The following is a 17,352-nucleotide window of genomic DNA, read 5'->3' on the forward strand; positions in this document are numbered from 1 at the left end:
TTTTGGACTCTAGAGTCCATTTAGAACCTCAATGATTATGTATTTTGTTGCTAATATGTATTGCGCTTGGTGCCATTTGATATATTCACTCTTACATGCTATATAGATGAGCAAACTTTGCATATTTTGACTGTAATGATTTGGAATCATGGTTTTAAATCTTAAAAACATTTTTTTCTTAAAAAATTAATTATTTCATGTGTTTTTTTAAAGACCAGTTCATTGAATTCTGGCTAGTTTGGCTTTTCTTGTTCTAGTTCAAAAACTGGTTTGATAGGTAGATCGGGTCGGTCAGTGGTTCCGCTTTGTAAAACTATGCTAGACCTACAATTCAGTGGTTTGGTCAGAGTAGTATGCAGCAACAGTATATTGCTAGAGCACATTCCTCGCTAAGAGGGAGTGTTGATTTGGGGTAGCATCAGATGTCCTCTAGGCCTCAAATTTTGCAGGGAGGTTGGGCACATGCATTCCAAAGAAACCAGAAACCATTTTGGGAAATCCACCCAGAGATCAAGTCAAAACGATATGAGCCTTTAATTAGGAGTTAATCTAGGCTGTTGGTTGTCCAACATAAAGATATAAGAAGGGGCTTGAGGGTCATTTGAAAAATACACCAAGAGAGATCAAGAAATCGATTTTCTGAAGTGAGAAGTTCTCAGGAGGAAAATTCGAATGAGGAGATATCTTGCAGCAGAGTGGCAGGGATAGCTTCCAGAGAGAGTGATTTTCTCAGTCGAAGAATCATCAACAGAGAGAGACAGAGGGTAATAAAGCAGTGGCAACACTGAGCCAGAGGGGCTGACGCAAAGCCACGCAGAGGCAACACAAAAGCTAGTGAGGAGTCCGAAATTTGCAGAGGAATTCGATTTTCGGAAGCTGGGAGCCGGGGAGGCAAAAATTGAATCTCCTGGCTAGCAAGTCGACCAGCCAAAGGAGTGACGCAACACCCAGAGAGCTTGACGTTGGGCTGCTCAGTCTGGGGCTGGATCAGTTAGGATTTCCAGTGATAGTGTGAGGTAACCTCACAATTCTTTCTGCCAGTATTTCTGTCTTTAACTAAATAACCCTATGAGGTATTTAGAGATGTATTCAGAATTTGCTACTGCTTAATAATAATAAACCCTCAGTGTTGCTACATCGGTTTTCCCACATTGTGTTTTTCCAGGGACAGTTGTCCAAAAATAACGGTGTCCTATTTGTTTGTATTTGCTTGCTGAGTTTCTATGTTTCAAAATCATATTTAATTTGGTGTAGGCTGCTTTAGTAATTTACTTCAATATTTCAAGAAGAAATCTGAAATAAATTTGTAATGTAATTTACGATCTAGGTGAAGTAGATTCAGTTGGTTGCAGTAGGATTTCAAAGATTGTTAGATCTAGGAATTTTCACACAATTACCCCTACATAACCCCAAATGCTCCCATTAAAATCCCAATGTCATCCACTCTGTGTCCTCCAATCCTATATAGGTTGAAAGGTGCTAAGAGCAGGAACTAAAGAGACTTGCCATGGCCAACCATAATAGGTCTAGGACATGCCAATGCAAATATTGACATGGCTGACAAGGCTTTAACTTGCATCCTTTGTCTTACAATGGCGTTATGCAAAGTAAAATAAAATGTTTGTTTGTACCTATATTGGAATGAGGGTTAACAAAACGCATTGGCACATAAATATGGAAAAAAAGATCAATACATATGATGTAGTTGATGCTAAATGAAAATCAAAGTTCAAACATCATCTATTGATGTTGAATCCTGACAATTTTCTATTCAAGATTAATAAATACAAAATTATGTCACATTTATAATAAATCTATCTCCTCATCATGAGCCATCTACAGTGATTAATCTAGTAGCTAGCTAAGGATTGCCTATACTGCTTTTACGAGCAAAAGATTAGCATGTCCTCTCATAGAATAAGCCTTGTGGTTGGAGATGCATGACCATTGGTTGGTGTCTTAGTATGTGTAGAAAATGGTGTTGAGGTTGGCATATCAAAAGAAGCCTTGTGGTTGGAGATGCATGACCATTGGTTGGTGTCTTAGTATGTGTAGAAAATGGTGTTGAGGTTGGCATATCAACCTCCTCACTTTGATTCTCCTCCTCTTCCTTGCCATACTTATACAACCACTCAGGTGCCTTCTCCATGACATGTCTCTCAACCTCCCTCCTCAACTGTGCAAATTTAATATATGCAAACACATGTGTGCACATACACCTATGTAAATCCAAATCATTAGACACCAAATTGCTTATATATATATATAACATGTAAAGCTGAATATAGAAAAATGTCTCTATATGCAATACTTATTTGAAAGGAAGTACATTATCATGAAGGCTCTAATTGGCCTCTAGTGTCCAAAAACATCATGCTACGACGAATAACTAGACATCATCAAAATCTTCCCCTATATTTTGATCCTCATTACTAGTAGGCTAGTAGCACCATCTTCCCCCTTCGTTGACCTTTGCTTTGATCTTGCAAGGACTAGTACTAGTTGTTGGTGCTATTGGTGGATCCAAGTCCATCTACCCAGCTGTTTCTTAAGGCAACACTTTCCAATTTTGATGAAGTTGGTTGACCATGTGTGAAAATTGACGATGTACTTGGAAAATGCCTTAATGGATAAAATAATAGAGCTGAAATTAATATTTGATAAATGTTTCCATGAGATTATTGGTAAGCTTTTAATACAAAAAAGGTCTATTAGTGATGAGTAATGGGATGATTAAATTTTTGTTTTATATTTTGCCAATTATTATTGTTGTATAAGGTAACAATGTCGATGTTTTTTCATAGACAATTATTTTACTTTACTATTGTTATGAACCTTGTACCTTAAAAATGATAAGAAACCAATAATTACAGTCCACTTTGAGGGGGAAACCTCCATTTACAATGAATACAATGTATAATACAAAATTTTATGATCTTGAGACAATCTCTCCTTGGTATATATATAGGTTACCAAAGGTACAATTAAAATTAAAGGGTACAATGAAAGGTGCTAGCCGACCTCCTATTATAACAAATAAAATAATAATGGATGTTTATTAGGCCCTCAATATAGGGGCCCCAAGGGCCTTAATATAGGGACCCCAAGGGCCTTAACATAGCCTACCTCTTTTTAAAAAAGCTTTGCCTTCAAAGCTCGTAATTAATGGTGTTTCTTCATGAACTACTCATCTTCCCATGTAGCTTCTTCTAGAGGCGTATTCTTCCACTTGCTTTGGTATTTCATAATGGTTCTTTTCCGAAGAGATAAAGAACGTTGATCCATAACGTTTTCTAGTTCAAGAATCAACTTTCCTTCTTCATCTAATTCTAGAAGTTCTATTTGCATTAACATGGTTTGTCCCACAACCATTTTTAAGCAAGATACATGAAAGACCTTATGTATGTGAGAAGAAGAAAAATATAACTCATATGCCACTTATCCAGTCTTGCAAGTAATCTTGTAGGATTCATAAAATTTTGGACCTAATTTCTGATTCTTCTTTTGCTTGAGTGTAGATTGCTTATAAGGTTGTAGTCTCAGAAATACCCAATCACCCTCCTCAAATTATCTTTCACTTTGATGTTGATCTACTTGCTGCTTCATCCTGTTTTGTGCCATTTGAAGGTTTTCCTTAAGAATTATCAAAGTTTCTTTAGTCTTCTCCATATGTGACTCTATTGCTTGTACTTTGGACTTATCTTGTAAAAAATATGAGATACTAGGAGCTGGATATCCATAAAGAGTGTAATGTTCCAAACTTAAACAAATGGTGATATGTAAAAGCAAAATCGATTCACAACATAGAAAATTGAAACAATTAGCAAATACTCATAAAATTCCAGAAGTGAGAACCAATTGAGCCATTTTATTAATAAATGGATCAAGTACAATAGTATGGAGAAATGCGCCTAGGCTTGCCTCAAGAGCAAGCAGGACAGAACCTAGGTGATAAGACAATAATCACAAAGCTGGAAATGACTACTCCTCTAATGCTCTGCGCTGTCCCCATAAACTACACTGCTGGCTGGAAAGGAATTGCGAAAAACCCCGTCTCTGGTGCTCAGAAAGTGATGAAACTTTAGCCCCAAGCTCCTTGACCAAAACCCACAAAAACCCAAAAAGGGTTTGGTCTGAATCCACCCTCCCAAATTCGCCCTCCAATATGCCCTATGCCCTCCAAGCTGCTCAAGTATACGACCTGCAAGGACCACCAGCGAAATCCTCCTCCCAAGCTCCAGAAATAAAGTAATCTCCTCCACGAATGCTTCCCTTAACTTCCCCGGCAAAGTTCAACCTCAAAGAGTGATACTCTACCTCCCACGTGTGCAACCACTGCTGCCTCTATTCTGGCCCAGGAAGTGCGAAAGTCACACTGCAAAGAAGCACACTCCTCCAGCTCCCAAACTCTCCAAAATGACAACAAACCTCCTATGCCTCCTCTCTGGAATTTCTTCCAACCAAACTCCACTGCAAACACCACAAGCAAACTCGACCTCCTCTTCACTGCATCCTCGAGTAATACTGTTAAAATTGGAAACTAGGGCCAAAATCCACATGGGTCATCTTATTTATGACAACTGATATTTTTCTAGGATCCCTCTCTCTGAGAGGTGTAGGATTGATCTAAAGATCATCCGATTCTGACATGTATAAATGAAGTTATGAATTTATTTTGATTATGGTCAAATTGGCAAGGTCGGCCAACAAACTTATGTAGGCTCAGAAGCCCAATAGTCATGTCTATTCATCCTCAACGTTGCATAAAAATAGAAGGTGACTTAGCCTCATTTGGACACACTCATCTTCACACTTCCCTCTCTTTCTCCTCATTGATTGGGTACAGATTTTTGGCTCTCTCTCTCTCCACAAGTCCAAAATTTCAGGAGGTCGAAATTTCAGGAGAGCGAAATTTCAGGAGGTCAAAATTTCAGGAGACCGAATTTCTGGACAGTTTGACCAAGCATTGACCAGCATGCGTTGACCTCCTTTGACTGCGTTTTTGTGAGGGCTTATCTTTGTTTGGGCAGGCCACATTTCTAGGCACAGAAGTAGTCCTTGTTGGTAGCTTGTTACATATGCAGGAGGATCATGTGCAAGAACTTGTTTCTCTTCACTCCTTTGAAAGTCAAAATGAGTGCCTTGTTTTCTTTGAGAGAGGCCGAGATTCTTTGTGAAGGCCGTATTTGCCAGGAGGTGGCCGTACGGATTGCTAGGAGGGTCATACGAGTTGCCAGAAGAGCTAGGAGGCTGATTTTGTCTATCCGTGAGCATTAGAGGGTCCAGGAGCCGCACATGTGAAACTATACAAGCTGTATTTGCCAGTGTGACGTTGTGTCAGATTGTAGAGGGAGGACGTGAGCCTTCCAAGTGTTAGATCAACTTGTGTAGTTGAAGAAATATTTTGCTAGAGCTTTGTTGGGATTTGGCAAGCAGTACTGTAATATTCATCAATTGCAGAATTTGTTGAAGATTAATAAAACTCTCAGATCTGAAGAATTGGTTTTCCCTTCAGGGCTTTTCCAGGGACGTCTTGTCCAAAATATTGTGTCTATTTTGTGATTGGTTTTCTATCAGAGTTTTGTTAAAAAATGTAGTGAGAGAAGGTCTTCTTTGGTGCGTGCCTTGGGTAGAATAATCTTGAATTGTCCTCAGGAGATAGACTTCAGTCGTGGTGAGTTAATTTCAAGTTTATGGGAATAATCATCGCAAGTTCATGTGTAGAGTTGGAGCTCCAGTTAAAGAGGAGTCTTCTTCAGTTAACTATAGGATAAATGGCAGTTCGAATTTAGAAAAGGACGAGTTGGGAACTTTAGTCTTTGATTGAAGGAGGATGAGTTATAACTCCAAGAGATGATTGGAGAAGAGAACCAGTTCGATTCAGTTAGCTAGTCAGTTACAACCCAACTTTCAAATTTGTAACTTGCCTATTATAGCATGGACAAAATCTATAAAGGAAGGACGAAAGGCACAAGTTATTAAAATGTTTTGTGCACAAGGTTGTGAGATTGTGAGAGAGAGGCTTGTGGTGTGCTTACTTGGAGGAGCTGGTGCGCAGTATTGATGATTTCTTGTGGTAGAATTGCGCTAAGAAATAGGAGTTGCATCTTAGGAAATTGAAGATCTGTGCACAAGGAATTCGGGTCAGACAATGGATATTTGTGTGCAGGGAATTCGGGCTAGGTAGAGAGCAAGGAAGCAGGAGCTGGGTCAACAGAACTGTAGGGTGGTTCAGGCTAATATAACAGAGAACAAATGTGTTCTCAGTTGAACAGTTTGCCTTGTAATGGGTCTCAAAATTTCAGTCTGAACCATCCCCAAGCACAGCTTATGACAAAAATGCTGCAAATATCTGTTTGAAGCAGCAAAACCCTAGGTTTGTATGCTCTGATACCAAATTTTATGAACGTTGTGTCTTAAAAATGATAAGAAGCCAATAATTACAATCCACTTCGAGGGGGAATTCTCCTTTTACAATGAATACAAAGTATAAGACAAGATTTTATGACGCTAAGACTAGCTCTCCTTGGTATATACTATATATATATATATATATATGAGAAGTAGGGTACAATTAAAATTAAAGGATATAATGAAATGTTCTAGCTGACGTCCTAATATAGCAAATAAGCTAATAATGAATGCTTATCAGGGCCTTTATATAGGGGCCCCAAGGGCTTTAACAACTACGTTATTCTAATTTCTGTGGCCACCAAACGTTAATAAAAATGACATCCCTAGCAGACCCCTATATTACAAATTTACAAGGAACTGTTATAGAGCTTGTGCACTTGGTTTGCTCTATAGAACCACTAACAAATAGCTATATGGAAATGCATTTATAAATAAACATCAATTCACTATTTTCTTAGTTTTGGGGAAACGATCTAGCATTATGAGGCTTCTCCAAGAACTATTGTAATAAATCCCGGGAGAAAATACGTCTGGTCTTTATCATTGCTAGAGAAAATACCTCTACATGTGCTGGAGCAATGTACTTCGAATAGCATTGAGGCATTCCTACACTGGGTATTGTGGGATGTCTTCCTCCTTGTAGATCTGAAGAGTAAAGGCTGCAAACATCTAACTGTTGATTGCTTAGAGACTCATTTCTTAGTTGGGGTCAATGTGACAACATAGAAAATATTATTTCTTTTTTCGTTGTCTGCTACCGATAGGCTTGTAAAGAATTGATCCTTTCTTTATCAATTGCTGAGTTTAAAGGGAGGGAACCTTTTGGTAATTGATGGCCTCCTCTGAATATAGTTATTCATATAACGTTGTTGGGACATTGCCATTGATTCAAGCCTATTCTTTATTATTGCTGGAGCACTACATGTTTATTTACGAGTGGATTTTTGGGGAAAAGATGCTGGAATTGGCCTTGGCTTTCTGTAGCACTCAAATGTAAACCAGTGAAGTCTTGAAATGAGACCTGAAGATAGAGTAGACTTGCTGGTTGCAACCAGCAAGGTAATCCATCGCATAAACAGAGCCATTCTTTTGACTGCTAGGCTTGAATTCATTTCAAATTGCACAGAGAACTGAGATCTTTGTGTTGGACAGAGGGACACAGATCTTTGTACAGGACAGAGAAAAGAGATGAGAAGTTGATTCCGTTTTGTATCTGTGCTGCTGAAGCGACTGGGCTATAAGTTGCTTGTTTATAGATCACAGGTTACTTACTACTTTCTGATATTCTCTGTGTTGTTTTCATGCCCTCTGGTAGTTACCATGTTGCTCTCTCTGTCTCTCTGGTGTTCTTTGTGTTGTTCAATGGCACTTTTAAAAAACACCCTTCGATGGTACTTGAGTTTTTCAGGTTGTTGAGTTTTCCGCATTTTTCAGGTTGAAGTTTATCCTAGCTGAGTTTTGCAATTTCTTTTTCTAATTTTGCTGATTTCCCAAATTGATGTCGCCCTCCATATTTTGCTTATCTGGAAGTTTGCAACACTAGTATTGAAGGCTTTGCAAATGTCCACATTTCAACAATGTATCTTGTGCTTGCTTGCTTCTGCTTCCTCAATGATGGCTGCAATAGTGAAAATATATTAAATTTCATTTTTTTTTACGTATTTTTCTTTGACTTCTATGAACCCAATTTTAGTTTAAGATAATAATTCAATTTATTATATTTTTCATATGATTTAACACATAATTTATATAGGCTGCAATCAAGACTATTGGAGATGATGATAAATACTTTACCAGGGTGTCCTTGAGGTATGTTACTTTCTCAATACTTACGTAATTTATGTTGAATATAATTTTTCATTATTGTTTGTGTTCATATAAAAGAATATCTAGTATATATTGTTTTCCTTGGGCATGGATAATTTCTTGTAACTTGTTAGAATGGTTCACAGTAAATTCTTTGGTTTCTTGTGATAGGATGCCTTCATTGGGAAGCACGTCAACAAATCATGGAGATATATCAAGGTCGAAAATGACTAGGGATGGAAGTTTAGGTAGCTTGTCTAATACGTATGGAAACTCATCTGCAGGCCCCTCATTAGATGGTTGGGATGGTATTGCATTGGAGTATAGTGTTGATTGGCCACTGCAACTACTTTTTACTCGAGAAGTGCTTTCCAAGTGAGATTTTGTTTGTCTCTCTTACTAGTTAAGATAAAATTCATGCCAGAATTTTGATATTTTTTTTGGTTGGATAGATTGCAATTGGGATGTGCTTCATTAATGAGAGAGTTTGTTTGATTTATTGGTTGAAAACTTCAGTTTTTTGATAATAGCAATTATTATGCATGAATACTTATAATTTCTGTTAATGACGAACCTATGAATCAGGTATTGTAAAGTTTTTCAGTATTTGTTACGGCTTAAGCGTATTCAACTGGAATTGGAAAAATCTTGGGCAGAAGCAATGCAACAGGATCATGCAGATTCTGCTCGTGAACGCAAGGATCGCACAAATAGCTTGATTTCTCAACAACGTCGACAACAACGCATGCCAATGTGGCGTGTTAGACAACATATGACTTATTTGATTACTAATTTGCAATTCTATATACAGGTAAAGTTTCATTCCTAATTTTTTGTGTTATTGTTTTTAGTTTGGGTGGAAGATGCCTCATATATTGCACATAATGACAATGTGATGCTAAGTTTAAATGTTGACTAACGAGTGAACTTATGGTATAAAATAATACTGTTTGTCTCAGAAAGTTGAAACAATCTTTAGATTTTTGAATTGAGGCTTCTGTGATCCATAACAGTTATAAGAAGAATTTCGGCGTAAATCACATGTAGAAAACCTTTGTCGATGCGTTTCAAACCAACTTGTCCTGACGATGAACCACACTAGTTGGTTCGAAACACGTCGACAAAGGTTTTCTACATGTGATTTATGCCGAAATTCTTCTTATAACAATCTTTAGATCTTGAAATTTTCTTTTTTAGTGGATTTTCTTTTAAACATAGTAGCATTTCTTGTTGATGTGCAGTAGCATATTTATTTTTATCATCTGTTGATGGGTCATCTTTTGTTCTGTAGTTATTGGGCAATGCTTCAATATTAATAGAGTGGCTTCATTTCATGTTTGGTTATTTTTTCAGGAGTTGAGGGGAAGAATAAAATAGAGGATGACAAAATGAAAGAATTTGTATGAATGTTCTGTAATGACCAATGATAGGTCAATAGAATCAAATGAGGGGTGATTAGGGAATAACCTCTCTAGGGACTTCCAGAAATAAAACAATATAGAGAGATATATGAAATTGAGTGTAACAACCCATCTCAAATCACGAACAACATAGCAATATTAGCATGCATGTGAGGCATGCATATGATAGCTACATATGCATGCATCATATACATTGCACTAGTATATGTATATATATATATATATATACATCGACTATATATCGACTATTCATGGAGAATGTCTAAATATAAGATAAATGAATTAATTATCAAAGGTGTAAATTAAATACCTAATTCTCGTAAATAGAAGAAATATACACTCAGTAAGAAATATGGTTGAGTTTATTCATATGTTTACATATATAACCCAAAATGTGTACTAATAAAACTAAACCCATAAACCTTATGATTAAACTTGATATTTTATAAGACATAAAATAATATGTAATATTTAAATCATCATGGTTTTATACTATTTAAATTAAAGTACCATCTGTCATAAATTAAAGTGACACCATCCGATGTGTGAAGATCTGATTCTATTAAAGGCAAATAAAGTGACACCATCCGATGTGTGAAGATCTGATTCTATTAAAGGCAAATACCTTGACAAGCGGTCACCGCCTAACAAAATCTTATCCTTCCATAAAGGCGGTGAGCTGATGCGTAGAGAGGGAGGAACCTCTGCTATAAAAGGGGGGAGAAAAAAAGGAAGGTGGTATTGACTGTGAGTGGAAAAACTGAACCGAGGGCTGTTGAAGGACGAAGGAGAGTGCTGTTGAAGGAAGAAGGAGAGGAAATTTATCCATACTGCTTATAATTCGGTTGAGAGGCATACTGGATTGAGTATCCAGGTATACTCGGTTCGGCTTGGTGGTTTGGTCATTCGGTAACGAGAGAAGTTCTGCAGCATCCTCATCGCAACAGCCGTAGCAGATCAGGTAAGTACTTCGTCAAATCTATTAATACCATTTCAGACAGTTTCAGCAATCTTTACAGTTTCACAGTTCAGTAATGGCTCTTAATTTAGTACAGTCATTACATATGGTATCAGAGCTGGTTCAACTTTCGGACCTGTTAAGTTGCAATAAGGTATAAATCTGATATCAAAAAAAAAAAACCATACTAAAGAACAGAACATGATGTGTTTTGATCAAAAGAAACTATTCTTCATGAAAAGAAACTGTTCTTCTTCCAGCAGAAAAAGGAAACACAGAGAGGGAGTTCACAGTCTAGCTTAATACTGTGGGAGACTCAATAACATCTGTACACACTCACAGTAGCCAGATGCATTGTGAATCTGTGACAGAGAGCTCCATAATAATTAGTTTTCTTTAGTAATACAGAGTTTTATTTGGCAGTGAAGTTTGATACCCGATGAGGCTTTTCTCCACATAAATTCTTGTATTACTGTGTACATACTGTATTTCTGTGTTCATCATAATCCCGTTCATTCATTGAAATGTGGTAGAATCTTGAATGCAAGCATTGTTAAATCTGTCCACTGTAGTTTTTCAGATTATGGTCTTGTTACCATATGCTGTTAGAATCCCCTGTATATGCCCGCTCTGTTTTTTTTTGTTTCAATTTCTCCTGTCAGTCTTGGTGAATAAATTGATGGCAGGCACTAAAGGCATGAAATGTTGAAGACATTAAGTTCACACAGGGATGAAACTTACAAACAATATGAAGTACTCCATCAGTGAAATTCTGTCTCTGCAAGTTCAGACCATAACTATAGGTAAACCATAGATTCTACAATAATCTTTTGAAGTTTTTCTTATTTATTAAATCGGCACATTGAAAAAAAAAAAAACTTTCTCTGAAATATTATAGCTCAACTTTACAGAATAAACACACAATATATTACTAAATTTGCATTTTCTTCAACATCATCCTGCCGCGTACACATTTCTTGTTTTGTGAACGAAAATAATATAATAATCATTTCATCCTGTGCAATTAAATCTAGAAATTCAAGACCCCAGGTATAGGTCAGCAGTGGATTCGATATCATCATCTAGATTCAATAATTGTAATCTAAGTTGTTGACAGCAATTGTAAACCAGCAAATGTCTGCACACTGGTCACGAGTGTTCACCTCGAACCACCATTCCATGCAATCAGCTTTAGAAACAGAGGAAAATACTCAGGAAGAAGAGATGGATACGCATTGAACAACTTTGTTTTATTCCGGTTGAGGAAATTATGAGTTGCTGCAGCTACTAAAGAATCTGTAAATTGCCGGCTTAGACATGAACGGAAGAATGTTCGGATGCTAGCATCTGCATCATGCAAAGTTGTCCCCCCCCATAATCCAGGAAAAACTGAAGAATTGCCAGAAGGAGAAGTCCAGCAGAGGATCTTGAATTGGGCATAGAAGCAATGCATCGTTGGAAGAGTTTGTTGATTTGTGGATAAATTCTCGCTACCAGATCTTCTGAGTTTTCGGCCTTGCAGATTTCGTAGAGCTTATTCACAGATTGGATGAGGGTATCATCATTGGCAGGATCATTGACATAAGTAGAGTCCCTTGTACTCTGTGATAGTAGTCGCAGATGAAACATCCACTCCCCCTCCATTGCTTTTGCCATCACCACTGCTAGATAGTAATTTATAACCGTCTCTGCCAGTGATAGGGGGCGTCGAAGGCCCTCCCAGGTGATGAAACTGGCGTGCAAAGCTCATGTCAATGGATGGATTGCGGACTTGTCCGATGCCAGCTAAACGATTGCGTGTTAAATTAAAGCGTGAGTTTGGTAAGTTATTTGACGCGTAAAGAATTACGTGCCCCGTGGGCTCTTATGAGTCATTATACGCCGACATAAAAGTTTTTTTTGGAAAAGCATGGGAGATTTTCTATCGATGCTAAGTGCCCGCCGTTTAGCTTTAAATAATCTTATTCAACAGTTACCTTACATAATACAGTCTCCGCGATGAGGCGTAGAGAATTTTGGTGAATTTTGCACTTGGTTATCGAAAGACAATGAAAATCCAAATTTTAAAACAGGGATAGACCAATTTAAATGAACGATAATGCATTTCATCCTCTACGTGGATAAAAGCCGCAGGGGATTTACACGCAGCGGAAGCCAGAGATTTCCGATAGTGGCGGAGTCCTCACGGAAACACCTTCTTGATTTCGAGTCTAAGAGGTATCTAGTATTGGCTATGCTGTTAGAACCTCAAGAAGATCTTGATAATCGGCATGAAATTGTAGTCCGTAGATCTCAGCTTCTTGTGGATTCATTTGAGCCACTTGCCTATGCAGAAGCCGATGCGTTAAAGGGGAGGCATATGATTCAAACTATTAATCGATATTTCAGTGAATCACAGGCGTGCTATTGTCCAGCAAGTTTTATTGCTAGATTAAGAACAAACCCTACGCAGAAGCTCGATACTGTCGGGGTGTTCCAGCTCCCAAAATCTGTATATACGATGTTGGTGCCAACAAATGAGCAGCGGACGAGTTTCCTTTCTGCGTTCAATTAGTGAGTTGAGAGAACGAAACTGTAACGAGCAAGGCGCTGGAAGCGATCCGTATTGCTTGTAACAAGTAAATGGCCAAGTTCGCCGGGAAGGACGCGTTCCGTCTACGTGTTTGTATGTATCCATTCCGTGTTCACCGTATTAACAAGATGCTTTCGTGCGACGAAGCCGATACGGGACGGAGCATGGAAAATCCAATGTGGAAAGAGAAGCCAAAAGCTGATATCCAGACATCTGCAAGTGTGACTACTAATTCTGGAAGCAGAGGTTCTAGTGGATCTGCTGATGATTTCAGGGGTAGAAAAAAAAAAAAAAAAAAAAAAAAAAATATTGCTCTAGAAGCTTCCTCAGTTAATAGTGCTTCTGATGTATCAGTAAACCTTGTTGCTGGGAGAGCTCAGCCCAAGCAGAAATTTATACCAGTTGAGTCGTTTGTTGGGGGGATTGGAAGTTCCACTGATTCAAAGTTATCTGGTTTAAAAAACTAGTGTTGGAGGCAAACCGTCTATTGGACCTGATTCATCAAAGAAACTTGCTGTTGCAAAAGGTCAAGCTGGACAGAAAACACTGTGGGTTGCAAAGGGATCTGCAACCTATGGCGGTGGTAATAATGGGGATCAAGGAAAGTCATCAATGATAGTGATGGGTGAAAGCTCAAGTTCTAGTAGTAGTGGTACTGCACAGTTTGGGGCGAAGCCATTATCAACGGCTTTTGGGCAGAGTGTGGACACTGTATTGAACAGCAATCCAACGGTTGAAGAAGGGCAGTCACTGAAGGGCCCTGTTGTGGGAGATTTCGTGGTAGACAAGGGGGGCTTTTGCTTGTTCTCAAATTCGTGCTACTTTCTATCCCAAGTTTGAAAATGAGAAATCTGACCAAGAGATCAGGACAAAGATGATTGAAATGGTGTCAAATGGCAAGGGTACCTTAGAGGTTTCATTGAAGCATTCAGGATCTCTTTTTATGTATGCTGGTCATGAAGGTGGAGCATATGCCAAAAATAGCTACATAAATTCTAGTGATGAACTGTTCAATTTTTTTTTTTTTTTTTTCACAATGCTTTGAGATTTGGCAATATACTCTGTTTGTTGTGAGGATCATAATATCTGTAAGTGCAGCTATACAGCTGTTGGTGTCTTTGTTCTTGGTCGGATGTTTGCAAACCTGTTCAATGATTTTCTTCATAAAACCGTATGTGCATATCAATGGAATTGGTTGCTGCTGATTCAATGTCATTTTGTGACACCTGTTGCAGAGCAAATTAAATGCTTTGCCCAGGGGGTTTTCTGATTTGCTTGGGAATTCAACACTCCATCAGTTTCTTCGAGCTTTAGAACCTGAAGATCTGGATCTAATGTTGTATAGGAAGGGTACATTCCAGTCTTGTGAGAGAATCAACCTTGCCTTTGTGATCTTTATAGGACATTCAATTGTGGACACCTTGCACTTGTGGAAGTCTTCTTGGGTCAGTATAGTCCTTGTCTTTATGTATTTTGAAGGATCCCTCTAAGCAGGATTTGGTTGGGTTTTGCCCTGGTCTTGGACCTAATTTCTGGTGTCTCTTATTGTGTATTATGATCTCTGCTTTCTCCTTACTACTGTGGTTAATTTCTGAGGTATAATTATTTGTTGATGGAAGAATAAATCTAAAAGAAGTACTGTTAACCTCACCAATAATATCTGAAGTTCAGAAAATATTGCTTGTACTACACTATATTTGGTTTTCTAACAAGGAACAAGAGCTAGGATGAGGAAGAAAGTCGAAGATTACTTGGTTCCTGAAGTGGAAGTTGGAGTATCAATCCTTGCACCTTGGAATCATCAGTGGTATTTCTCAGAAATTTCAATCTTGGAAGGTACCAGTGAAAGGATGGTTAAAAGTATGATCACCTATCTGTTCTAACCTTTCTATACTCAGCGATCTCTAAGTAATGTATCTGTGGCTCCTGAATTTGTACTGATATTATTGATCCTTTAAAAAGCCAGAGATCAAATTGAACAAAGTATTAACATCATATATCATCCTTGTTATTGTACTTCTTGGCATCTTATGGAAATCCGAATTGGTTTTTATTTCGGTGATTTAACCTCTCTAAGGTATGGTCCAAATATATATGAGTAAGAAGAATCGATATCAAGAAGTCGTGGTATTGGTCCTCTTGAATCTCTGCAATCAAAATCAAGTCCCTTGGATCCAATAACCAAAGTCTCTCTGATGAGCTCGTATCTACCTCTGTAGCCAAGTTATAATCTTTGTGGCATTTTAAATCTGAGGCATTTTTCTGGAAAGATCTATTGGTTGGCAAGGGCATCTCTGTAGGTTTGCAATCAAGATCATGCTACCATGAAACTTCTATCATTCTGAAGTTTATATGACGAGTTCGACCTTTCCTTCTTATATACCTCAATTTCAACTATATTAGTGATGATCCAAGTTATAACATATCTCTATGATAGGCATTCTGTTAATTTTAGTTATGTTCTTTGTTAGGACAATTACTTCGATGTTCCATATTATCCCAATTAACAGTTCCATTTCAATTGCAATAGCAATCACATAAACCATTATCACATTGACGGGAACTGTAGAAAGAACAAATTTGATTGGGAAACTATAACGAAGAATACAAATGTAGAAGATTGTAGATTAAAAGAGAAAGGGACTCAAATACCGAGGATGCTGTGAATTGGGATGCAGTCAGATATGCTGATCTTGAAGATACTGCAGATGCCATCAAGGACCGAGGGATGAACAATGTTCTTGCAGGGAGAATAAAACGGTTTCTTGAGATGCTTCACACAGACATTGGCAGCATTGACCTAGAGTGGTTGAAGGATATTCCACCTGATGATACAAACTGGCCTTTCCTGTCGATGATGATATGGACTCCTTTGATGCTGTGAAATTCCTTGATGATATGGACTTCCTGATAATGATAATATGGACGAGATTAACTCCTTGAAGAGTTGAACGAAAAGGAGTTGACGTATTCTCTAGAGATAAGTACTTCTTGAATATTTTGATATTATGCTTTTAATTATTATTAGTCTCTTGTAATTGTAAATTTTGCTTGGATGAATTCGTTTTATTATTATTTATGCTCCAGTAACAAACAAGTGGTAATGATGTTTATATTCTTACAAACTTCTAGATATTCATTTTGTTTAGTCATCCTCCTTTATAATTACTAGGGGACTCACTCCTCAAACTGTCTTCTTCTATCTTGCATAGAAACCACAAGTTGTTGAATGGTTAGAATCTGCTCTTGCCTTTTATAATCAATGGTGCTCTGTAATGATATATTCTTCACTATTGGATTGATGCAATTTAGGAACATCTTTAACAATTGTTTGAAAGCTAGTTCTGTTGTTACATGCCTACCTCTCACATGAACAGAACCATCACATAAACCTTAAACCTCACACATTCTACTGCTGGTGCATTTGATTACAGTTAATACAGTCTTTTGTTATTTGGCTCCTGTAGTTATTGTTCGGGACATTTCAATCTCTAAGATATTTTGCTGAGATGTGATGATAATTCTACTCTACTACAACCTCGTAGATATTCCTCCTTGATAATTGAGTTTGTATAAAGTTCTTCTATGAGACCTTTCTTCAAGTTCGTATGAAAACTTCTGTAAGCTGTTTTCTTGATAGTTTTTACTTCAGAAAATATATATATACCATTCACAATTATTCAACAAGGAATACACTGCTATTAAACACCGTGTGATGAGGAACTAACTAGGAATTGCATCAGTCATTAACTCATTTATATAGAGGCATAAAAGTAACTGGTATAATGCATAGAACTTAAGTTCGGACCCTGGAATGTGCGCTGGCAAAAGATCTGGAAACAGTAGTTCACTTGGCATGAATATCAAGTCCTTGGTAGTGGAACAGTCAATAGGATCGGATACTACGCAACATTCAGACCTAATTTAGCAATAAGATAAGTGATGAATACAACCTGAGCAAAGGTTCCACGAGCATAAATTCAACCTAAAGGGCCAAGGTATTGAAAGAGTACTACCATTTAAACATAGAGCAATGTTCGGTGTATTATTGTTAAAGGAAATGTTGAGTTCAAAATATGTTCCCCAAATATGTTGCATACCATACTTTGAGCTAGGTATTTCAATCAATTTATATATAAAAGAACACAACAAATAACAGTATTGTTAAAAAGAAGGAATTG

The 17,352-nt window shown here is 37.6% G+C and overlaps 1 protein-coding gene across 1 annotated transcript in view; it reads left to right on the plus strand.

Annotated features, from left to right (window-relative positions):
- The window catches only part of LOC149151459 (gamma-tubulin complex component 4-like), a gene marked incomplete at its 5' end in the record, with an annotated part of 418,255 nt that overhangs the window by 196,427 nt on the left and 204,476 nt on the right, over window positions 1-17,352 (plus strand). The window contains 3 exons of the mRNA XM_089443166.1: window positions 8,168-8,223; window positions 8,392-8,595; window positions 8,806-9,031. Coding sequence (XP_089299292.1) covers window positions 8,168-8,223; window positions 8,392-8,595; window positions 8,806-9,031 — 486 coding nt within the window. The remainder of the gene's footprint in view (window positions 1-8,167; window positions 8,224-8,391; window positions 8,596-8,805; window positions 9,032-17,352) is intronic.

The sequence above is a fragment of the Pinus tabuliformis genome, chromosome 9 (assembly GCF_031772625.1).
Source record: "Pinus tabuliformis cultivar Carrire ecotype Pingquan chromosome 9, CPIR1, whole genome shotgun sequence".
Taxonomy (NCBI): domain Eukaryota; kingdom Viridiplantae; phylum Streptophyta; class Pinopsida; order Pinales; family Pinaceae; genus Pinus; species Pinus tabuliformis.